The sequence below is a fragment of the Podarcis liolepis genome, assembly GCF_965112155.1.
Source record: "Podarcis liolepis genome assembly, chromosome: 18".
Lineage (NCBI taxonomy): Eukaryota > Metazoa > Chordata > Lepidosauria > Squamata > Lacertidae > Podarcis > Podarcis liolepis.
Window position 1 is genome coordinate 2405113 of NC_139572.1, and position 24876 is coordinate 2429988.

Genomic DNA, 24876 nt, shown 5'->3' on the forward strand with positions numbered 1-24876 from the left:
ACGCAATGTCATCACCCTTTTGACACACACACACAACTGAAAAAAAACGCGGACACCAAGGTTTGTTCTGCTTTTGAAGCATTTTATTGCTTATATTCAAATATTGCAGTTTCACATTTATTTATTTTTTTGTCCCAGTTACGTCCCTCTTCCGTTTCACAGGATAAAATGCTCTCCACCGAGGAAAATAAAAGTTTGCGGCGGCTTTTATCCGTACAGTTATGGGGGGGAAACTGTCCAGTTTCCGTTTTAAAAAAAGGGAAGACGTTTAGCAATAAAGAAAGAACCACATTTGGGGGGGGGGTGAATAAGCCTTTTTTAAAAATTAAGACACACAGAAGGAATGGCATTGGCCTCAAGATTTAAAAAGCAGAGAAGGGAGAATTTGGAAGTCCATCTGGAAAGGCCAACCCCAAATTTAAATACAGCGGGAACCTGGCGCCGTGAACTAGAACTCCCGGCAGCCGATGTGGCAAATGTCGAGAGTGGCCTCAAGGTTTAAAAAGCAGGGGAGGGAGAATCTCGAAGTCCAGAAACTATCTGGAAAGGCCAACTCCTAGTTTAAATACAGCGGAAACCTGGCGCCATGAACTAGAACTCCCGGCAGCCGATTTGGCAAATGTCGAGAGTGGCCTCAAGGTTTAAAAAGCAGGGAGGGGAGAATCTGGAAGCCCAGAAACCATCTGGAAAGGCCAACCCCAAATTTAAATACAGCGGGGAACCTGGCGTCGTGAACTAGAACTCCCGGCAGCCGATGTGGCAAATGTCGAGAGTGGCCTCAAGGTTTAAAAAGCAGGGGAGGGAGAATCTGGAAGTCCAGAAACCATCTGGAAAGGCCAACCCCAAATTTAAATACAGCGGGAACCTGGCGCCGTGAACTAGAACTCCCGGCAGCCGATGTGGCAAATGTTGAGAGTGGGGAGCCCAGGGCATCAGACTCCCATGCTTGGAATAAGAGGCTTTTTATAGCAAAAAGAACCCCCAACATCTTCGCTGAAATCATATTCCTAAGGACTAGCGCCCCTGTTATTGCAGCGAGCGCAAACCAAGAGACTTCTGCGACAAAATAAGAATTGCAGGCAGTGCTTTTTTCCTGGGGGAGTACGCAGAATGGCAGAGCTGGAAAAGACCCCCCATTTTGTGAATCTTTGTACTTTTGTCCATTTATTTGTTTTCCCCCGATTTGAACGGTAAAATCGTGATTTCCTTGAGTAAATGCTTTTTAAAGAAAAATAAAAATTATTATTATTATTATTATTATTAAAAGAAAAAAAGCACTGATTGCAGGAGATTGTGGACGGGCAATGTGAGTTGTTCATAGGCGGCTAGTGTTCCCCTCACTTCTGGAATTAGAAACAGACTTTGTCTCTGAAGAGACACAGATCAGATTCTGTAGATTTTAAGTCTTTGGAGAAAGTCCTCTAGAGATCTGTGTAGCTCCGAAGTCTGCAACTATCCCCCCAAAGTCCTACTGAGAGCAGACCCACAGAAATCGACGAGACGTTCAGATATAGGTCTACTCAAGAGTATGAGTTACTAGGAAACATCTTAGTGGACTATAGCTTTCTACTTTCCCCAAACTTGGGTTTGGTTTTTTAAAGACTACAATTCCCATCGTCCATGACCACAGATCCGGCGAAACTTAGGGTGATGGGAGTTGTAGTCCAACGAGAGCTGGAGACCCAAATTTGGGAAAGTTTGGGAAATCTAACGGGTTCCTCGGCTGTGGGCTTTTTTCACATCCATTAGCAAGCAGACAATTTAGTGACTCGTATCATCCTAAGATTACCTACGTAGAAATTAAGGCTATTGATGGAATGCTTATAAAAGATTTAAGATGTGCGGACATATTTTTAAAACAACAACATATTGGTCCATCAGTGTCACAACAAAAATAGATCCTTTAAGCATTATATAAAGGCTTACAAAATTATTTTCAATTTCTTTCTTTTTTTAAAAAAAGAGGAGTTTTGGTTTTATTTAGGAAAGGAAGAATTCTTGGTCCCTTAAAAATAGTTATGTAGCAGCAAGAAATGGGCACCTAAGGCCTCTGAGGAGAAGGGGGGGGGAGAGAGAGAAGGAGAAGTTGCAATCTTGAAAGCTTTTTCAAGTGGCTAGACCTCATTGAGTTAGGCAACCGTCAACCCCATAATATAAGACCTCTGCTGTCCCAAGCACTACGCAAATAGGCTATAGCGATCCCAGCACAATCAAAAATCCCCAAAGACAGGGACGGCAGCTAGATCTTCCTAAAAACATTAAAACCGGATCTCGCCCCCATGCGACAATTTGAGCTTTCAAACGAGCTTTTGATAGGTATCGTCGTCGACATGTGAATCGAGAAATTTGCAGGGCTGCAGTTTCGACTGAACGTCAAGGTCTAGCGGCAGAAAAAAAGTTTTCAACCTGACTTCAAAATCGAAGGCACCAAGGTGAACTGTAAGTGCTGTAGATTAAAAAAATGTTAATTTTTTTACCTTCCACAAGCCAAGTTTTGGTGTGAAATCTGCTGCAGATTCCACAGGCTTCATATTTTAAAAAAATAATAATCTAAGTTTCTGGTCCTCGTGACGGACGTATTTAGAAAACACGTATTGTCCTTGAAGCCGGTGGGGTTTCTAGGCGCTTCCCTCCAGTTAATCTTCCTTTTCCCGGTTCGCCCCTCGCTTATACGCATGCCTGAATCGACGTTAATATCCCTTGCACAAAAAAAATAAAACAAAGGACCCCCGTTCTGAAAAGACACCAATAAAATGCGTGCGACGGGTCGTCAATTTTGCATAATTCGGGTTCCAGCAAGGAAGGAAAAATCAAATTGACCTTGCAGGATAATTATGATTATTTTTTAAAGTGGGGGCAGTTCAAAAGGCTATATGTGTACACCACCATTCCATGTGAGCACAGAAGGCTGGGCTGTTTTGTTGCTACAAAAAAACACACAACAGGATTTGCAGAGTTTTCTAGACCATATGGTTGTGAACACTGTGCTCTCCGGACAACGCAGGATTCCTCGCCAGTTCAGGAAAGCGATTGCACGACATCAGGCTTATTTTGCCTGCCCAGCCCAATTTATCTCTGGCTCTCCAGAGCCTTGTGGAATCATAAAGTTGGAAAGGGACCCCCAGCGTTCATCTAGTCCAACCCTCTGAAATGCTGGAATCTCAGCTAAAGCATCTGTAACAGAACATTTCCGAGCACAATTCAAAGTGTCGGTGCTGACCTTGAAAGCCCTAAATGGCCCAGTATACCTGAAGGAGCGCCTCCACCTCCATCGTCCAGCCCGGACACCGGGGTCCATCTCCCGAGAGCCTTCTGGTGGTTCCCTCCCTGCGAGAAGCAAGGTTGCAGGGAAGCAGGCAGAGGGCCTTCTCGGTGGTGGTGCCCACCCTGTGGAACGCCCTCCCACCAGATGTCAAGGAAATAAGCAACTATCTGACTTTCAGAAGACATCCGAAGGCAGCCCTCTTTAGGGACGCTTTTAACGTTTGATGCATTACTGCATTTTAATATTTTGTTGGAAGCCGCCCAGAGTGGCTGGGGAAGCCCAGCCAGATGGGCAGGGTATAAATAATAAATTATTGTTGTTAATGCCATCGGAGTGCATTTCGCTCCGAGTAAACCCACTGGAAAATCAATCGGCCAGGGTTTCAACGGGTCGACTCAGCAAATGGCTAATGTCGGATGGCAACAACCCCTATTGCAGGAGCGTCTAACTCTCACAAGTCTGCGATCTACTCCCAGTATAAAAAAAGCTTGTCCCTTTATATATACAGTGGTACCTCGGGTTAAGTACTTAATTCGTTCCGGAGGTCTGTTCTTAACCTGAAACTGTTCTTAACCCGAAGCACCACTTTAGCTAATGGGGCCTCCTGCTGCCGCTGCACGATTTCTGTTCTCATCCTGAAGCAAAGTTCTGAACCCGAGGTACTATTTCTGGGTTAGCGGAGTCTGTAACCTGAAGCGTATGTAACCCGAGGTACCACTGTACATCCACCGTCCACCCATAGCTGTCAACTTACAGATTTGAAAATAAGGGAGCAGCAGCCTCGAAAATAAGGGATCAGCAGCCCAAATAAGGGATTTTGCCGTTGTAAAGAGTTACCGTATTTTTTGCTCTATAAGACTCACTTTTCCCCTCCTAAAAAGTAAGGGGAAATGTGTGTGCGTCTTATGGAGCGAATGCAGGCTGCGCAGCTATCCCAGAAGCCAGAACAGCAAGAGGGATTGCTGCTTTCGCTGCGCAGCGATCCCTCTTGCTGTTCTGGCTTCTGAGATTCAGAATATTTTTTTTCTTGTTTTCCTTCTCCAAAAACTAGGTGCGTCTTGTGGTCTGGTGCGTCTTATAGAGCGAAAAATACGGTACATACATTGGTAGGATTGACAGATGCTGTCAATCCGGCATGAGGCGGTTGCGGCGCCACGGCGGCCGCTGAAGCGCCACCCTTCTGCGTCCCTCCCCATCCCCTCCTCTTCCTCCTCCCTCAGGCCGCCTCCTCAGCCGTCACCACCGCTGCCACCTCTGAGCTCGCGGGTGGCATGGGCGAGAGTCTCTTGGGCGGGGAAGGGCCGATGGAACTCCTCGCGCCAGGACAACGGTGCCAGCGTGCGCACTCTCTCACGGCGGAGGACCCCAATCCGCCGCTTCCCTCCCGAGCCGGGCGAGCATGAAACCCGGGAAATTTAAGGGACATCATCAATAAGGGACAAGAGCGGGACACGGCGCTGGGATAAGGGAGTTTCCCGCCAAATAAGGGACGGTTGACAGCTATGCAACTACAGGAAACTACAGTCATACCTTGGGCTACAGACGCTCCAGGTTGTGCTTTTTCGGGTTGCGGACCGCCAAAACCCGGAAGTACCGGAACGGGTTGCTTCCGGGTTTCGACGGTTGCGCAGAAGCACAAAATTGTGCTTTACACATGCACAGAAGCGCCGAATCGCAACCCACGGGTTGCGAACGCTACGGGTTGCGGACGTGTCTCCCGCACGGATCACGTTCGTGACCCGAGCGTCCACTGTACTGCCAGTCGTCAGCAGCAGACACCAAACGACCGACCGACCCCCGGACACGCCGTAGGGACAGAGAGGGGTGGGGTTGGGGGCCGGAGACCTTAATTCCACGGCATTTTCCATTCGGCGATAGGTCATGATCCCGCGATCGACCCAGATCTCCCTGGGACCTGCCTGTCGACTGCGGCCGACCGCTTGGACATCTCTGCACCACGGCGTATTAAATGAGATTTCCAGAGATCAGGCGGGTTGGTGGTGTAAACACATATAGACTCCCTTTCTTAAAAAAAGAAACAAGGAACGGAAGACCTTTGTTTTATTCCAGGCTTCTGCAACCTTAGCCCTCCAGATGTTCTGAGACTACAATTCCCATCATCCCTCACCACTGGTCCTGCTAGCTAAGGATGATGGGAGTTGTAGTCCCCAAAACATCTGGAGGGCCGAAGTTGAGGGAGCCTGTTTTCATCTCTGCTACGCGGAGAAAGGACTCTCATTCTTTTTAAAGACGCAAATATGTAAAGATTGCAGTATCTGTGGCAATTAAGAGGCAGGAACTGTACAGTGGTGATTTGCCGGGGAGGGGGAAATCGGAGGGGGACCCACCCCCCCAATTCCCCAAACTCATTGCTCCTCCCCTTCCTGGTAGTAGTAATATTCCGCCGAATTCCCGTCGTTATGCGCCGCGTTGGCCGCCTCTCCGGCGTTCCCCTGGGGGCAGTATTTGGGGTCGTAGATTTGCCGCCCCAAGCCGAAAACCTGCCCGCTCTGGTTGGCTCCCTGGTTGTAGCCCATCTGGAGAGACATGGAGCTGTCGTCGCATTTGTCCGTCCCCAGCTTCGAATCGTAGATGTGCCGCCTCGTTCCCGGAGCGGTCATCCCCACCTGTATTAAAAAAGAAAGGAGGAAGAATTTGAGCTCGTATGCACAACACCGTTAAGAGTTAGGGTGGGCGATAGCAGAATCAGGAGGAGGTCTGAATACTGAAAATGATTATAGTTTGTGAATTTGGACTAATGTTTACATGTAGACGCGGGTGGCGCTGTGGGTTAAACCACAGAGCCTAGGCCTTGCTGATCAGAAGGTCGGCGGTTCGAATCCCCGCGACGGGGTGAGCTCCCGTTGCTCGGTCCCTGCTCCTGCCAACCTAGCAGTTCAAACGCACGTCAAAGTGCAAGTAGATCAATAGGTACCGCTCCAGCGGGAAGATAAACGGCGTTTCTGTGCACTGCTCTGGTTCGCCAGAAGCGGCTTAGTCCTGCTGGCCACATGACCCGGAAGCTGTACGCCGGCTCCCTCGGCCAGTAAAGCGAGATGAGCGCCGCAACCCGAGTCGGACACAACTGGACCTAATGGTCAGGGGTCCCTTTACCATTACCTTACATGTAGAACACCTGAGCATGGACTAAGTTTGTTTCACCTGGTATCAATTGGCAAGGAGTTCCAAAGATCAGAGTTCTTACCGACGTGGAATTGGCACAATTATGCGGCAACTGTCCTTACCTGACTAGCACATTTGTTTGTTCCCATTTGGAGGCTGATGGTGGAATGGTCCATCGGAGGTAAGATCTGGTTTTTGGGGTCGTAGAGGTGTCTCCGGGTTCCGTAGGCGGTCATCCCAGACTGGCTGGCGCATTTGTTGGTGCCCATCTGAAACCATAGAGGTTTGAGAGTTACTACGGCTAAAAGCAGAGACACCACCTTGCCAACGAAGGTCCGTATAGTCAAAGCTATGGAGGAGACGCTTGAGAGTCCCATGCTCCTGCCCACCTAGCAGTTCGAAAGCACCTCAAAGTGCAAGTAGATAAATAGGTACCACTCCGGCGGGAAGGTAAACGGCGTTTCCATGCGCTGCTCTGGTTCGCCAGAAGCGGCTTAGTCCTGCTGGCCACATGACCCGGAAGCTGTACGCCGGCTCCCTCGGCCAGTAAAGCGAGATGAGCGCCGCAACCCCAGAGTCGGCCACGACTGGACCTAATGGTCAGGGGTCCCTTTACCTTTATTATTATCCATGAGGCCAGACGTCCCAGGAATGAGCTGATCTTCATTAGGCCTGACAGTCCACCAAGTCTGTGCAAATCCGTGTTCTTGCTAATACAGTGGTACCTCGGGTTACATACGCTTCAGGTTACAGACCTCCGCTAACCCAGAAATATTACCTCGGGTTAAGAACTTTGCTTCAGGATGAGAAGAGAAATTGTGCGGTGGTGGCAGGAGGCCCCATTAGCTAAAGTGGTGCTTCAGGTTAAAAACAGTTTCAGGTTAAGAACGGACCGCCAGAACAAATTAAGTACTTAACCCGAGGTACCACTGTAAAGAGTTGAACTCCAGCTAGGTCAGTGTGATTTATTGCTGGCTCGCTTAGGAGGAAACCTCCAGGTAATTGCTGGGCTCCGGCGGCAACAGCATCACCCACCTGCAAACCGATGACACACTGCCCGGCTTTCAGCTTCGCGTCGTCAAAGCACCGCTCCTGCTTCTCGGAATATTTCACACCAATGTCGACTCCGCTGTCAATCCCCTTCGTCTTGGCCTGGGAGGGGGAGTAGAAGCCCGGTCAGTCTCAAAAGTGGCTTAAAACCTCTGCAGATTTTGATTGCGTCTCCGCAAGTCTCTAGTCCTCATGGCCCATGAGGAATAGACTCTGCAAACAGAGGGGGGGGGGACTCTTCCTACAGGAAGAGTCTTCCACATTTACTTAACATACCATATTTTTTGCCCTATAAGACTCACTTTTTCCCTCCTAAAAAGTAAGGGGAAATGTGTGTGCGTCTTATGGAGCGAATGCAGGCTGCGCAGCTATCCCAGAAGCCAGAACAGCAAGAGGGATTGCTGCTTTCGCTGCGCAGAGATCCCTCTTGCTCTTCTGGCTTCTGAGATTCAGAATATTGTGGTCCGGTGCATCTTATAGAGTGAAAAATACGGTAGCTCTTTGGGTGTTTTGCCGGCCTCCTCTTGCCACATCCTTGCAAAGAATTATTCAGGACAAGCCTGGAGCTACCAAACTGAATATTAAGGAATTTATATTTTAAAAACACCATAGGCTAGGAATTAAATTTCTTACAGGGTTCTTTACTCACTAAGTTTTGGAAGCAAGCCCTGGACCAAATAAAGAAGACTGTACGGAAAGAGTTAAAATTTTCATCAGCCACTACCATGCTGGTGCAGACCAGTCAATCAGCCACCCCAGTGTGGTGCAGCCAATCAGCTGCCACCACCCTGGCACAGCCCAGCCAATCAGCCATCCCGACAGTGCAGCCCAGCCAATCAGCCACTACCACCCTGGCACAGCCCAACCAATCAACCACCCCATTGTGTGATGCAACCAATCAGCCGCCACCACCATGGCACAGCCCAGCCAATCAGCCACCGCCACCCTAGCACAGCCCAACCAATCCATCATCCCATTGTGTGGCGCAACCAATCAGCCACCCTATTCTGCAGCACAGCCAATCGGCCACTACCACCCTGGTGCAGCCCAGCCAATCAGCCACCCCATTGTGTGGCACAACCAATCAGCCGCCACCACCCTGGCACAGCCCAGCCAATCAGCCTCCCCATTCTGTGGCACAGCCAATCAGCCACCCCCACCCTGGCACAGCCCAGGCAATCCACCATCCCATTATGTGGCACAACCAATCAGCCACCCTATTCTGCAGCCCAGCCAATCAGCCACTCACCCCCCGGTGCAGCCCAGCCAATCAGCCACCCCATTGTGTGGCACAACCAATCAGCCGCCACCGCCCTGGCACAGCCCAACCAATCCACCATCCCATTGTGTGGCACAACCAATCAGCCACCCTATTCTGCAGCCCAGCCAATCAGCCACTACCACCCTGGTGCAGCACAGCCAATCAGCCACCCCATTGTGTGGCACAACCAATCAGCCGCCGCCACCCTGGCACAGCCCAGCCCATCAGCCACCCCATTCTGTGGCACAGCCAATCAGCCACCCCCACCCTAGCACAGCCCAACCAATCCACCATCCCATTGTGTGGCACAACCAATCAGCCACCCTATTCTGCAACACAGCCAATCAGCCACTACTACCCTGGTGCAGCCCAGCCAATCAGCCACTCACCCCCCGGTGCAGCCCAGCCAATCAGCCACCCCATTGTGTGGCACAACCAATCAGCCGCCACCACCCTAGCACAGCCTAGCCAATCAGCCTCCCCATTCTGTGGCACAGCCAATCAGCCACCCCCACCCTGGCACAGCCCAACCAATCCACCATCCCATTGTGTGGCGCAACCAATCAGCCACCCTATTCTGCAGCCCAGCCAATCAGCCACTACCACCCTGGCACAGCCCAGCCCATCAGCCATCCTGACAGTGCAGCCCAGCCAATCAGCCACCCCCACCCTGGCACAGCCCAACCAATCCACCATCCCATTGTGTGGCGCAACCAATCAGCCACCCTATTCTGCAGCCCAGCCAATCAGCCACTACCACCCTGGCACAGCCCAGCCAATCAGCCATCCTGACAGTGCAGCCCAGCCAATCAGCCACCCCCACCCTGGCACAGCCCAACCAATCCACCATCCCATTGTGTGGCGCAACCAATCAGCCACCCTATTCTGCAGCACAGCCAATCAGCCACCCCATTGTGTGGCACAACCAATCAGCCGTCACCACCCTGGCACAGCCCAGCCAATCAGCCTCCCCATTCTGTCGCACAGCCAATCAGCCACCCCCACCCTGGCACAGCCCAACCAATCCACCACCCCATTGTGTGGCGCGACCAATCAGCCACCCTATTCTGCAGCCCAGCCAATCAGCCACCCCATTGTGTGGCACAACCAATCAGCCGCCGCCACCCTAGCACAGCCTAGCCAATCAGCCTCCCCATTCTGTGGCACAGCCAATCAGCCACCCCACCATGGCACAGCCCAGCCAATCAGCCTCCCCATAGAGGCCATGGGCACTGTCAATCAGCCCCTAGAAGGCGCCCGGTTGCGCAAGCTTGACTCACCATGCCCGCCAGCGCCAACAGCGACACCTGAACCTGGGTCATGTTCCCGTTCTCAAACAGGTCGTTGGCTTCGAAGACGTCCACGGGCTTCAGGCCGTAGCTCATCATGGCTTTGATGAAGTTGGAGAGGTTCTCAAGCTGCCGAAGGAAAGGGCAGCTGGGTCAAGGCTGGCGACAACAAAAAGCCCCTTCTCACAAAATTAGGGGATTCCTTCTAAATCATCTGGGGTTCCCGTTGGGAATTATCGGTCCGTTTCCAGAAGGGGCAGAGCTCACCCCCGATATAAGTACCAAGGTGGAGGTTGGCAGATTGTAAAAACAGTGGTACCTTGGTTCCCAAATGCCTTGGTTCCCAAATGCCTTGGTTACCAAATTCCTTGGTTCTCAAATGCCTTGGTTACCAAATGCCTTGGTTCCCAAATGCCTTGGTTCTAAAATGCCTTGGTTCCCAAATGCCTTGGTTCTCAAATGCCTTGGTTCCCAAATGCCTTGGTTACCAATTTCCTTCGTTCCCAAATGCCTTGGTTGTCAAATGCATTGGTTCCCAAATGCCTTGGTTCCCAAATGCCTTGGTTCCCAAATGCCTTGAATCTCAAATGCCTTGATTCTCAAATGCCTTGATTCTCAAATGCCTTGGTTCTCAAATGCCTTGGTTCCCAAATGCCTTGATTCTCAAATGCATTGGTTCTCAAATGCCTTGGTTCTCAAATGCCTTGGTTCTCAAGCGCCTTGGTTCTCAAATGCCTTGGTTACCAAATGCCTTGGTTCCCAAATGCATTGGTTCCCAAATGCCTTGGTTCTCAAATGCATTGGTTACCAAATGCCTTGATTCTCAAATGCCTTGGTTCCCAAATGCCTTGGTTCCCAAATGCATTGGTTACCAAATGCCTTGTTTCCCAAACGCCGAAAACCCGGAAGTGAGTGTTCCGGTTTTCGAACGCTTTTCAGAAGCCAAACGCCCGATGCAGCTGTCGGCTATTGTTTCTGGGGCGCCTGCGCCAATCAGAAGCCGCGCCTTGGTTTCCGAACATTTCGGAAGTCAAACGGACTTGCGGAACGGATTAAGTTTGGCACTTTTGTGTTTCCTCTTTATTTTGCGTTTTTTTGTGGCTTTTTCAGTTCATTTGCTTTTGTGACTGTGTGGAACCCAGTTCAGCTACTGATTGATTGATTGATTGATTGATTGATTGATTGTGTGACTGCGGAAATGGATAAAAGCCCCCCAGCCAAACAACGACTATCATCAGTACAGGTAAGGAAAAAATAATAATTTTAATTCTTATCATATACAATACTGTCTCAATTATTTTATAGTACAGTACATTGATTTAAGGGACGCGGGTGGTGCTGTGGGTTAAACCACAGAGCCTAGGGCTTGCCAATCAGAAGGTCGGCGGTTCGAATCTTCTGCAACCCCAGAGTCAGTCACGACTGAACCTAATGGTCAGGGGTCCCTTTACCTTACATTGATTTATGCATTTTATGGCTCAATGGTCATATTAGATAGTAAAATTCATGTTAAATCGCTGTTTGAGGGGTTGTTTTTAAAAGCCTGGAATGGATTAATCTGTCTTGCCTTACTTTCCATGGGAAAGCAGCGCGCCTTGGTTTTGGAACGCTTTGGTTTTGGAACGGAATTTCCGGAACGGATTCAGTTTGAGAACCAACCCCCAGAACACAGGTCAGCCTTAAAGGCATTCCTGAAGCCACCTCCCTAAAAAAGAATAAAATCCCTTCATCGTATCAAATTCGCATCGAACATACCTGGTGCCAATTAAGGCCTGAGCGATTAATTTTCCTTATCGAACCCGGCTGAAGTTTGTTCATTAGCCTGGGGAGAGAGAACATAAACACACACACACATGTAAGGTTTCAACGCCATGTTGGGCAGCAGCAGGATTCTTCCCAATTAACTAAAGAACGGTTTTTCAACCATTTTGCCCATCGTTACAAATATGCCAGTGAGTGAGCTTGTGTGTTGAAGCGATGATTCTTCAACATCAACATCGTTGGACCGGTCATGTTGTTCGGACGCCCGATTATCGTCTTCCAAAGCAACTCCTCTATTCCGAACTTAAAAATGGAAAGCGTAATTCTGGTGGTCAACAAAAGAGGTTTGAGGACAAGGCAAATCTTTAAAAATGTAGTATAAACACCGACAACTGGGAAACTGCGAGCGCTCCAGTTGGAGAACAGCCTTGACCAAAGGTGTCATGGGCTCTGAAGACACTCGAACTCAGGACAAGAGGGAGAAACGTGCTAAGAGGAAGGCACGCTTGGCAAACCCTCACCGGGATCAACTCCCACCCGGAAACCTATGTCCCCACTGTGGAAAGATGTGTGGATCCAGAACTGGCCTCCCCAGTCACTTACGGACTCACGGTTAAGACCGTATCTGAAGAAGTGTGCAAGCACATGAAAGCTTATACCAATAACAAACTTAGTTGGTTTCTAAGGTGCTACTGGAAGGAATTTCTTTATTTTGTTTTGACTACGGCAGACCAACACGGCTACCTACCCGTTAAGACCGTGCTCATGGAAGACAATCTTGGGTAAATGTAAAGGGACCCCTGACCATTAGGTCCAGTCGTGGCCGACTCTGGGGTTGCGGCGCTCATCTCCCTTTATTGGCCGAGGGAGCCGGCATACAGCTGGTCATGTGGCCAGCAGGACTAAGCCGCTTCTGGCAAACCAGAGCAGCACACGGAAACGCCGTTTACCTTCCCGCCGGAGTGGTACCTATTTATCTACTTGCACTTTGACGTGCTTTCGAACTGCTAGGTGGGCAGGAGCAGGGACCGAGCAACGGGAGCTCACCCCGTCGCAGGGATTCGAACCACCAACCTTCTGATCGGCAAGTCCTAGGCTCTGCGGTTTAACCCACAGCGCCACCCAGGTCCCTTGGCTCACCTGCATCCGTTATAAAATGAAATTTTAAAAATATATACCACGCTTGAAACACACGTGGCTACTCACTCGCAAAGTGCAACGCCATCTTTCAGCCCCTTCTGAAAATCGGGGCCGATGTCTCTTCCGGTGATGCTTTCTATCCATGTTCTTAATTCTGCTTCCTTCTGAGGGTCGTATTTCAGCGCAAGCTGGAGGGGGAAAGAGAAGAGAAACAGGTTCAAAATTCCACAAAGCGCACTTCCTAAGGGCTGGCCAATGGTGTTAGAAATCAAGTCACGTACAAGGTGTGACCGGAAAGTTTGGTGAATGGTCACAGAAATGAGATGGCAAGAAATATCCGAACATGCAACCGGCATTGGAAACCCACAAAATTACAATTATGTACGGAGGTGAAAAGCAATGACAAACCTAGACAGCATCTTAAAAAGCAGAGACATCACCTTGCCAACAAAGGTCCGTATAGTTCAAGCTCTGGTTTTCCCAGTAGTGATGTATGGAAGTGAGAGCTGGACTATCAAGAAGGCTGATCGCAGAAGAATGGATGCTTTTGAATTCTGGTGCTGGAGGAGACTCTTGAGAGTCCCATGGACTGCAAGAAGATCCGACCTCTCCATTCTGAAGGAAATCAGCCCTGAGTGCTCACTGGAAGGACAGATCCTGAAGCTGAGGCTCCAAGACTTTGGCCACCTCAGGAGAAGAGAAGACTCCCTGGAAAAGACCCCGATGTTGGGAAAGATGGAGGGCACAAGGAGAAGGGGACGATGGAGGACGAGATGGTGGGACAGTGTTCTCGAAGCTACCAGCATGAGTTTGACCAAACTGCGGGAGGCAGTGGAAGACAGGAGGGCCTGGCATGCTCCGGTCCAGGGGGTCACGAAGAGGCGGACACGACTAAATGACTAAACAACAACAACAAATGTTCAAATATTTCTCGCCGTCCGATTTCAGTGAACATTCCGGTCATGCCTTGTATTTTTTAACTGGTGCGGGTCCAGTTGCAACCGTGTGGAGATCTCGGGGCACCAGGTTGGCAATGGACGTTTCCATCTGTCTGGCCCTTCCATCTTTCTTAAGCAGGGAACCAGAAAGAGCTTATTCCTTGCATTTTTCTATCTCCTTTTTCTCCATCATGGTTCTCCAGATGTTTGGGGATGTGCGTCCATTTTCTGCTTGCGGACAGGCCTCCAGAACAGATCCCGTCCACAAAACAAGGTTTGACTGTATTATTATTTAAACCTGCTTCCATTTCCCCCAACTTACAAAAGCAACATTTAGCAGGGCTATGAACCATTCTATCTATCTATCTATCTATCTATCTATCTATCTATCTATCTACAGTGGTACCTCGGGTTAAGTACTTAATTCGTTCCGGAGGTCCGTTCTTAACCTGAGACTGTTCTTAACCTGAAGCACCACTTTAGCTAATGGAGCCTCCTGCTGCTGCCAGAGCACGATTTCTGTTCTCATCCTGAAACAAAGTTCTTAACCTGAAGCACTATTTCTGGGTTAGCGGAGTCTGTAACCTGAAGCGCCTGTAACCTGAGGTACCACTGTATTTAAAACCCTTTTCAAAGTTCTGCTACTTAAATCTGGGAAAAGAAAACGAAAGCGCAAAACAGCTCAGCGACGAAGCAACTTAAGTTTTCCCCCATTTTCTCACAGGGGAGCTACAGGAGAAAAGGAAGTTAAGTCAAGGGAGCCGTCGACTGGGAAAGATTGAGAATCTCTGGCTATGCTGGCTGGCAACAGCAGCTCTCCAGGGTTGCAGACTCAGGGGGATACTTTGAGATTCGAACTCAGGACCGGCACGTTCTATAGCACCAAGCTCCAGCCCTTCCCCTGGACAATTATGAGTTTGAGCACTTGCGTCATCAAAAGCCTTTCTTGCCCCAATGTGCTTGCCAGTTACAAAAGAAGAAAGAAAAGAAAAAACCCGGAGAGAATGAAGAAATCCCATAATAACCTGGACGAACAGGGCAAGCTTGATGCCGCAAGCTGGCGGCATGTCTCAACTTCCTGCTGAATGAGCAAGAAACAAGGAGAGGGGTGTGGCCAGGCCTTCGTGGGCAAAGAAGTTTGTTCCTTTCGGGGTCGTTTCTCGGCCTCAATAAAATTTGAAAGTTTGCTATTTGGGCAAAAAATATGCCGCTATGAACAAAAACACGCCTGATCCAGCCACAGAGGTCCACGTCCCTGCAGCCCTGGCACGAGACAGAAACTGTCTTGTTATATAAGCTGGCACATCTTACAAACAGATCTGGCATCTGTGCCAACTTTCAGGGTGTCTGTAGAGACGCTCAGAAGACGAGATTTGGGCAGCGCCAGATTTACGTATAAGCTAAACAAGCTATAGGGACGTGGGTGGCGCTGTGGGTTAAACCACAGAGCCTAGGACTTGCCGATCAGAAGGTCGGCGGTTCGAATCCCCGCAATGACAGGGTGAGCTCCCGTTGCTCGGTCCCTGCTCCTGCCCACCTAGCAGTTCGAAAGCACACCAGTGCAAGTAGATAAATAGGTACCGCTCCGGTGGGAAGGTAAACGGCATTCCAGTGTGCTGCTCTGGTTCGCCAGAAGCAGCTAAGTCCTGCTGGCCACATGACCCAGAAGCTGTATGCCGGCTCCCTCGGCCAATAAAGTGAGATGAGTGCCGCAACCCCAGAGTCATCCGCGACCGGACCTAAAGGTCAGGGGTCCCTTACTTTGTTTACGAACTTAATCCATTCCGGAAGTTAGAGGGAAGGAAGGAGTTGATGCTTTATTTAAGCAATGTCTTAAGTTATTTTTTTGATCCTGAAATGTAATAAAATATGGAAAACCTAATAAAAATTATATTAAAAAAGAAAACGTCAAATCTTCACCAAGGCCAACTATCCAGACTGGTCCTACGCGGGCCAGAAAAAAGCCGGGGAAGTCCCCAGATAGGAGTTCCAGTACAGAAGGAAAAAGAAAAGAGGGGGAATTCAGGAACCTGAGTTTAAGAGTCTCTGCCAACTGAGCTAAACCCTCACGAAAACAAAGGTGCCAAGTGAAAAAAGCTCTTGGCTTTGACGCAAACTTGAGTTGCGTGCCCTTTGGCAAGTCTCTCCGGTTCCTTAGCTGATGCCCATATTACCTGAGCCGCCCCGGTCCTCGGGGAACGCTTAGGGGTCAGTTACGCGGCGCCATCAAGCACGCAAAGCGTTGCCCCCGTTGCTTGCAAGCTGAGTTGGCTTGCAACGAAAGGGCACCCGGTTTCCAGCCGATCAGCACATTTTGAAAGGAGAATCTCGCCGCCCGATGGCTCAGCGCTTCTCCTCCTCTGCAACCGCGTTCCGCGCCCAAGCCAGAGGGGGGACAGACAGTATGCCACAACTGCTGCACGGCTCTTACTTGCCAAAAAATGGAAAACACAAGAACTACCAACAACTGAAGAATGGCAGATGAAGATGATGGAGGTTATGGAGCTGGCTGATCTCACCGGGAGAATCCGCGACCAGAAAGAAGAGGAACATCAAGAAGACTGGAAGAAATTTAAAGGCTATTTGAATAAATGTTGTTGTTTAGTCGTTTCGTTGTGTCCACCTCTTTGTGACCCCCTGGACCAGAGCACGCCAGGCCCTCCTGTCTTCCACTGCCTCCCGCAGTTTGGTCAAACTCATGCTGGCAGCTTCAACAACACTGTCCCGCCATCTCGTCCTCTGTCGTCCCCTTCTCCTTGCGCCCTCCATCTTTCCCAACATCAGGGTCTTTTCCAGAGAGTCTTCTCTTCTCAGGAGGTGGCCAAAGTCTTGGAGCCTCAGCTTCAGGATCTGTCCTTCCAGTGAGCACTCAGGGCTGATTTCCTTCAGAATGGAGAGGTTGGATCTTCTTGCAGTCCATGGGACTCTCAAGTCTCCTCCAGCACCAGAATTCAAAAGCATCAATTCTTCGGCGATCAGCCTTCTTTTTGGTCCAGCTTCCATACATCACTACTGGGAAAACCAGAGCTTGAACTAGACGGACCTTTGTTGGCAAGGTGATGTCTCTGCTTTTTAAGATGCTTTCTAGGTTTGTCATTGCTTTTCTCCCAAGAAGCAGGCGTCTTTTAATTTCGTGACTGCTGTCACCATCTGCAGTGATCATGGAGCCCAAGAAAGTGAAATCTCTTTTGAATAAATACTGTAATATTAAAAATATGTAACCACTTGCAAGAAACAATTAGGCCTAGGGTTAAACTGGGATTCAATCTATAAATAAGAAAATGTACGAGAAGGAAAGTGATGTAATATGATTAGTACTGTGATACGGTTTTTTGAAATACTGATATTGGAAACTGCTACATATAACTACTAAGAAATTCAGATGGAAGAGATTTGAGGAAGTCAGGTACTATGTTTATGAAGATGGATGGTACTTAATTTTAATTAATTAAGTGGTAATATGCTGCATGTATCTTTTTTCTTTTTTCATCGTTTTTCTGTTTTATTCTCTGTTTGTTTTTATTACTGTTAATTCTTTTTTATTATGTTTATCTACTGAAAATAATAAATATTATTTTTTAAAAAGCAACAGGGGAGGGGGACAGAGGCTCCAATTCTTGATCCGAGAAAAAGAGAGCGTTCCTTTCAGATGTGCGCTCTCATTGTTTTGCAGGGGGTTGGTGATTCTCTCGAGTCAAAATGAGAGTAGCCCCTAAACATTTTTTTTAAAAGAAAAAAAAAAGCACTGGCTGAAATAAAGTTGGGGGAGCGATTCCCACGAGCGGAACGAAATAAAAATAAATAGCGACCCCGGTGGGAAAACTCAGGACCCAAACCAGGCGCTAGCTACAGAAGTGCCGGGTTCAAATCTCGCCTTTCCCAGGAACTCAGCGAATGCCTGCGTCAGACACAAGTCAGCAGCCCGTTTATTGCTGTTCTAATGTCTCCGCACTGCTACATGAGCGACTCATGAGGAAGTGGAACGAGATACACTTGGATGGCAAGGATTCAGATTTGCTCACACGCACAAGTTTGGGAGAAGACCAAAATTGCCTGAGCGTGGAAACTCCCTTCCAGCCTTTTCAATAGATTGCTTCTTTCCAGATTTGGTCTTGTCCTTGATTTGAAAAAAATACTTTCGCAACAGGCCATGCCCTCAAAGGCCAGTCTCCATCCAGATAGCTGCTAAAACCCCGCTGAAAAAGATGTCATAAATAAACTGCAACCTGTCAGCAATAACTAGATCTATTCGTAAATTCGGGCAGGTGCAGGTGGCGCTGTGGGTTAAACCACAGAGCCTAGGACTTGCTGATCAGAAGGTCGGCGGTTCGAATCCCCGCAATAACAGGGTGAGCTCCCGTTGCTCGGTCCCTGCTCCTGCCCACCTAGCAGTTCGAAAGCACGTCAAAGTGCAAGTAGATAAATAGGTACCGCTCCGGCGGGAAGGCAAACGGCGTTTCCATGCGCTGCTCTGGTTCGCCAGAAGCGGCTTAGTCCTGCTGGCCACATGACCCGGAAGCTGTACTCCGGCTCCCTCGGCCAGTAAAGCGAGATGAGCGCCGCAACCCCAGAGTCGGCCGCGACTGGACCTAATGGTCAGGGGCCCCTTTACCTTTACCTAGTGCTAGGTGAGAGATCTGCAACGTCTGACGTTTCATCTCCTTCTATTCCTCCACCCCAGCTGCTCATTACAGCAGCTTACTTCAGTGAAGACTCGAATCTGAGTTTATTTCCTCCGCCCTCCTCGTCCATTTTCCTTTTATGCCTCGTCTTCTCAAAAAATTAAAAATAAAAGACTTGGTGATTTTGCAGGCCTCCTTGGGCAGAGGAGTTAAGTAGTCTGCATAACTTTTCATACAAATAAATTTTAAAAGCGTGACTTTGCTGCCGCATTAACCAGTGTTCTCTCAAGCTTTTTTGGTTAACAGGGCGACCTGCGATTGCACCCAGAATGCAGGGATTAAATCAACACACGCTCGCTGCCCTATGGTGGAATCGCACGGGGTGGAAAAACGGGAATTCCTTCTAGACTTTTCCAAGTCCCGGCACGATCGGATGGCTCTGACGAGACTCCAGAACAAAAAACAAAAGAGATTCCCAGGCAGTTTCTGGGACACAGCCAGAACACCAGACTGAAGCAACTGGGAGTGGGCGGGAGGAAACCGGGGAACCGAGCGCAGCTCTAGGATTTGCAAGATTTCAAACTTAAAAGGGGTCAGAGCAGTGTCAGAAACACAGGTATACAGGTGAAACTCGAATAATTAGAACAGCGTGGGATAGTTCCTTGATTTCAGGAATTCAACTTAAAAGGTGAAACTAATATATGAGATCGACTCGTGACATGCAAAGCGAGATATGTCAAGCCTTGATTTGTGATAATTGTGATGACCATGGCGTATAACTGGTGAAAACCCCAAATTAACCATCTCAGAAATTTAGAATATTCAAGGAAATCAGCAAAACAAGGATTGCAAGATTGGACCTCTGAGAAGCGGAAACACATCGCGCTTTGCATGTCACGAGTCGATCTCATCTATTAGTTTTACCATTCTAGTTGAATTCCTGAAATCAATGAACTCTCCCACGATATTCTAATTTTTTGAGTTTCATCTGTATAAGACAGGCACCGAACGTGGCACCTCGAATGCCTATTCACCCTGGGGTTGGACTGGATGACCCTCGGATCCCTTTCCACAGATTCTACGATTCTGTGATCTCAGCTTGACTGTGGCTTGTTCTGACAACAATTCACTTAGTCCCAGTATGCGAGGAGGAGGAACACACAGAAGAAATGTAAATGGCATTAACTGAGGACTAAGCCAGAGGTTTTTTAAACCGTTTGCCAATTACATTTCGAACTACAGCCAAACGCCTCTGCCCTCTCCGCCTTGCTCTTAACTTTCCTTGATGTGACGATGGAGGACTTGTGTGTGAGTCGACTGGCTTGGCAGAGATAATAATACAGTGGTACCTCGGGTTACATACGCTTCAGGTTACAGACTCTGCTATCCCAGAAATAGTGCTTCAGGTTAAGAACTTTGCTTCAGGATAAGAACAGAAATCGTGCTCCGGTGGCACGGCAGCAGTAGGAGGCCCCATTAGCTAAAGTGGTGCTTCAGGTTAAGAACAGTTTCAGGTTCAGAACGGACCTCCAGAACGAATTAAGTACTTAACCCGAGGTACCACTGTAAAATTTATTATTACAGTGGTACCTCGGGTTACATACGCTTCAGGTTACAGACTCTGCTAACCCAGAAATAGTGCTTCGGGTTAAGAACTTTGCTTCAGGATAAGAACAGAAATCGTGCTCCAGTGGTGAACCGGCAGCGGGAGGTCCCATTAGCTAAAGTGGTGCTTCAGGTTAAGAACGGACCTCTGGAATGAATTAAGTATTTAACCAGAGGTACCACTGTATGTCAAAAGCAAAAGGAACTGCAACTGATTTTTATGTATTAGCAACTTTGTATTAATGTAACCTTTTCATCTGTAGCTCTGTATTTTTGTCACATTTTGTTTAAGCTTGTTATTGGGATAAGCGATAACAAACTTAGTTGGCCTCTAAGGCGCTAATGGAAGGAATTTTTTAATTTTGTTTCGACTACGGCAGACCAACACGGCTCCCTACCTGTAACTTTGTTTAAGCTGTCTGCTGTTGCCTTGGGGTTTTTGTACACTGCTTAGAGATGTTTTCAAATAGATCAAGCAGTACAGAAATCAAATGCCAACAAGGGTCCGTATAGTTAAAGCTATATTTTCCCCAGTCGTGATGTATGGAAGTGAGAGCTGGACCATCAAGAAGGCTGATCGCCGAAGAATGGATGCTTTTGAATTCTGGTGCTGGAGGGGACTCTTGAGAGTCCCATGGACTGCAAGAAGATCCAACCTCTCCATTCGGAAGGAAATCAGCCCTGAGTGCTCACTGGAAGGACAGATCCTGAAGCTGAGGCTCCAAGACTTTGGCCTCCTCAGGAGAAGAGAAGACTCCCTGGAAAAGACCCTGATGTTGGGAAAGCTGGAGGGCACAAGGAGAAGGGGACGACAGAGGACGAGATGGTGGGACAGTGTTCTCGAAGCTACCAGCCTGAGTTTGACCAAACTGCGGGAGGCAGTGGAAGACAGGAGGGCCTGGCGTGCTCTGGTCCAGGGGGTCACGAAGAGGCGGACACGACTAAACAACAACACGGAAATCAAATAATCGAAATCAAGTCAAATAATTACACCGGGGACTCTCAGCTCCAGGCTCAAAGACTCTGCAGCTACAAGGCCAAAAGCTGAGAAAACAACCCAGGACTCAAGAAAACAAAGTCGGAGTCTCCGAAAAAAGGAAAGGGAGAAGGAGCTGGTTAAAAAAACAGAAGCCATCCTATTTCACTGAAAGGCCCAGTTACTCAGAGGTAATCGAAAGGAGACCCATCACAAAAGCGAAGGGCCAGTTGCAGGTCAATTTCACAAGGGACTAGCACCTCTCGCAGGCTTTTAACGAAAGATTATTTGCTTGTCCTTTCTAATAATAATAATAATAATAATAATAATAATAATAATAATAATAAATTTTATTTATATCCCGCCCTCCCCAGCCGAAGCTGGGCTCAGGGCGGCTAACAACAATCAAAATAGTTCAACATTCTAAAACATTCATTATAAAATTAATTAAATCAAATTAAAATCAAATTAATGGCAACCATCAAACAAAATTTTGTGCAGATTGCCAGAGGAGGGGGTCAGGCTGCGCCCTGACAAAAGGCCTGGTGGAACAGCTCTGACTTGCAGGCCCTGCGGAAGGATGTCAGGTCCTGCAGGGCCCTAGTCTCTTGTGACAGAGCGTTCCACCAGATTGGAGCCGCGGCCGAGAAGGCCCTGGCTCTAGTTGAGGCCAGCCTAACCTCTCTGAGGCCTGGGATCTTTAGGATCTACACGCCTTTCCTCCAAAAACCTCAAACTTGGCCTACACAGTTCTTCGCAGTTTTGATCCTCACAGCAGCCCTGCAGGGCTGAGCCCTAGCGGCTGGTCAAAACAAACGAGATCCACGTCTGGAGTGGAGAGACTCGAACTCAGTTCTCCTGCCACTCTACAACCCACTATGTTGGCTGCAAGGGGGAATGAGGTATGTGAGATTCAATTCTGGGAGTGTAAACCTTCAGCAGGAACCATCCCCGCTTTCACTTTCAGGCATCAGTCAAAAACTTGTGATACTCCCAGACAGGCCTGGGAAATTAATTAATTTCCCCCCAGTGAGCTTCCAGGGGGGGGGGCAGAAAAGTCACTGCAACTTTCTTGTACAACCTTTTTGTATTTTTTTAATGAAAAGTGAAGCCTATAAATAATTGAATAAACAGGATATACATTTTGGTGTGTATGAAATAAATAAAAATACAAGGATCCGTCTAATTCAGCCAAGATGTTTCATTTTATACCATAGTTTTCTAAATATTCTTTAAAGATTAGTTGTATCGTATAAGTTCGTAGGGAGGTAAAAAGAAACTATATAAGGAAAATGTAACTGTGGATGGACAGATAAAAGAACTGTGAGATTAACTGGAAGTCATTTTTAATTTTCTTCTCTATAAGTTTTATAATTGCTTTCAGTAGCAGGAGTATATAAGATGATAGTTATATTAATCTTGCTGTATCTTATAGTGTGGTGGTTTGTTTGAGTCTTCTGCTACTTGTTTGTTTACTTGTTTGTCTTTTTTTAATAAATGTATTCATTTTAAATTAATAAAGATATATATATATATTTTGAAAATGAAACAAATAAAAATAAAATGCACCCACAGCGCACTACTTCTCCACCTCACGGGGTTGTCGCTGGGATTAAATGATCCATAAACGTTGCCCCTTGGGAAGAAAAATGTGGATATGTTTGTGTGCACATGGGCATAGCTGCGCCCCCCCCCTCAATAAAAATATTTAACTGAGGTTCTGCCTCCCCGCACAACATAAAGCCTGCCCCCCTAACATAAATCCTGTGTGTGTGTATAATAAATAAATTAAATAAATCCAGAATGCTCATGGAGAAAGCTGCGTTTTCAGAGCTGCCTAGCTCGCAGGGTTGGTGTGGGATTGAATCAGTGCTGGGGGGGGGGGAAAGACCCACATACGCCAGCTTGAGTCCCTTGTGGGTTGTGGGGGGGGGGGAATGGGCTCTGGACTGCATTAAATGAATGCAATTTGTAGAATAAATCAGGAGCGCTCCCGGCGCCACCTCTCCAAAGCCGCCTACTTCGCAAGGTTGTGTTGGGGATTGAATCAGCGCTGGGGGGGGGGGGGCAGAGACCGACACACGCCACCTTGAGACGGGGTGGGGGGCGTGGTGGCTCTAGACTGCCTTCAATAAACGCAAACCGCCCGTCGGATAAACCCCATGCGCTCGCGGTGCCGCCTCTCCAAAGCGGCCTAACTCGCGCGGTTGTTGTGGGGATTGAATCGGCGCTGGGGGAGCGGGGGGGGGAGAGAGACCCACATACGCCACCTTGAGTCCCAGATGCGAATGTTTGTGGGGGGGGGGAGTGGGAGCTAGACTAGGCAACCCGTCGGCCGAATAAACCCGATGCGCTCGCGGCGCCACCTCTCCAAAGCGCCCTACCTCGCGAGGTTGTTGTGGGGATTGAATCGGCGCTGGGGAACTCGGGGGGGAGGCAAAGACCCACATTGAGATCCTTGTGGGGGGGACGGGAAGTGGGGTCTAGCCTGCGTTCAGTACAGGCAAGCCGTCGGTCGAATGAACCCGATGCGCTCGCGGCGCCGCGTCTCCAAAGCGGCCTACCTCGCGAGGAGGTTGTTGTGGGGATTGAATCGGCGCTGGGGGACTCGGGGGGGGGGAGGCAAAGACCCACATTGAGATCCTTGTGGGGGGGACGGGACGGGAAGTGGCTTCTAGACTGCCTTCAATAAATGCAATCCGTCGGTGGAATAAACCCGGAGCGCTCGCGGCAGCGCCTCTCCAAAGCGGCCCCTCCGTGCGCCCAGGGCGCATTTGCGCATTTGGCGAGGGGGCGCGCGTCGGGACCCCTTACCCGGTTCTTGACTTCGGCCGACAAGCCGTAGCTGGGTCCCTTGTTGAACTGGTTGTTGCTCATCCTGTACCGGGGCAGGGCGCTGTCTGGCGGGCAGGCGCGCTCGCCACACGCTCCAAAAGCAAGGGAACCCGCTCCGCGCGCCTCCGCCCGCCCTCGGCCAAGTTTTTGGGGGCCAGACCAGCGCCGCCTCCCGCGCGCTGATTGGCCGCCAGTGGAAATAGCCTTATAAGGGCAGAAAGTGCCGAATTCCTGCAGGATGGTAGTTTCCTGTGTGTGGGTCTCCTTCGAGAGGAAAAGAAAGCGAAAAGGAAAAGCGAGAAAAAGCGCAAATTCCCCGCAAAGGTCATAGAAATCGTGGAGTTGGAAGGGACCCTGCGGGTCATCCAGTCCGGCCCGCCCTGCAATGCAAGAGCGTCCAGTTTTGCGGGCATTGCTCCCCACTTCCTCTCTCCCTGCGTCTTTGAAATAGTTTTGGGGACAGGTAGACATTCAACCGGTGAAGCTGAAACTTAAAACGGCTTTGAATCCTGCCGACTGTGATAAAGTCCCCTCTTCCCTGAGCCTTATAATGGGCTCCTAGCAGGGTTTGTGGGTCCTCCAGTTTTGGGGACAGACAGGCGTTCAACTGGTGAAGCTGAAACTTAAGTTGCTTAGGGGAAAAGCGTGGCCCTGCACCCGAAACCGTGTAATGGGCTCCTGGTGGCCTCCTGTGTCTGTGACAGGTAGACATTCAACTGGGGAAGCTTTTGGTCACGCTGCTTAGGTTACGGTTCACACCATAACAGATTTTTGCCATTGTTTATGGGGTGAGGACACTACTATAATTATGATTATTACTTTGCCCTGTTAAGACTTGATATAGATTGGGAAGTAAGGCAGTCGTTCAAGTGGTGAAGCTCAGGTCAAGCGGTGAGGTTTGTGGGTTGGCTGCGTGGCCGCTGGGTGCACTGATGGGTTGGTGCTGACCTTGGAATCCCTAAACGGCCCAGTATCCCTGAAGGAGCGTCTCCACCCCCATCGTCCAGCCCG

The 24876-nt window shown here is 49.0% G+C and overlaps 1 protein-coding gene and 1 long non-coding RNA gene across 4 annotated transcripts; both read right to left on the reverse strand.

Annotated features, from left to right (window-relative positions):
* Positions 1-61: 61 nt before the first annotated feature.
* Positions 62-24007, reverse strand: CNN2 (calponin 2). 3 transcript variants are annotated; one of them, XM_083484135.1, is made up of 10 exons: positions 23845-24006; positions 12956-13077; positions 11744-11810; positions 9980-10117; positions 7424-7540; positions 6511-6657; positions 4368-5892; positions 4238-4322; positions 778-4186; positions 62-354 (listed from the first exon to the last, which is right to left on the reverse strand). In XM_083484135.1, the coding sequence occupies exons 1-7, from the start codon at positions 23905-23907 to the stop codon at positions 5632-5634; spliced, it is 915 nt and encodes a 304-aa protein (XP_083340261.1). In that variant the 5' UTR covers positions 23908-24006; the 3' UTR covers positions 62-354; positions 778-4186; positions 4238-4322; positions 4368-5631. The 3 variants fall into 3 exon arrangements, with proteins under 3 accessions (XP_083340261.1, XP_083340260.1, XP_083340262.1); XM_083484134.1 differs by having other exon boundaries at positions 491-4186; XM_083484136.1 differs by lacking the exon at positions 4238-4322 and having other exon boundaries at positions 778-3927; positions 5225-5892; positions 23845-24007.
* Positions 1208-24871, reverse strand: LOC310697584. The gene is made up of 2 exons (XR_014521053.1): positions 24814-24871; positions 1208-3220 (listed from the first exon to the last, which is right to left on the reverse strand). It is a non-coding gene; the product is annotated as an uncharacterized lncRNA (long non-coding RNA).
* Positions 24872-24876: the final 5 nt, after the last annotated feature.

Excerpts from the sequence above, each read along its gene's own strand:
- CNN2 (XM_083484136.1), bottom strand. The coding sequence starts at position 23,907 with ATGAGCAACAACCAGTTCAACAAGGGACCCAGCTACGGCTTGTCGGCC. Across the intron at positions 11,811-12,955 it reads GATGGCGTTGCACTTTGCGA|GCTAATGAACAAACTTCAGC; the intron begins GTGAGTAGCCAC and ends CTCTCTCCCCAG. Across the intron at positions 6,658-7,423 it reads AGTGTGTCATCGGTTTGCAG|ATGGGCACCAACAAATGCGC; the intron begins GTGGGTGATGCT and ends CTATGGTTTCAG.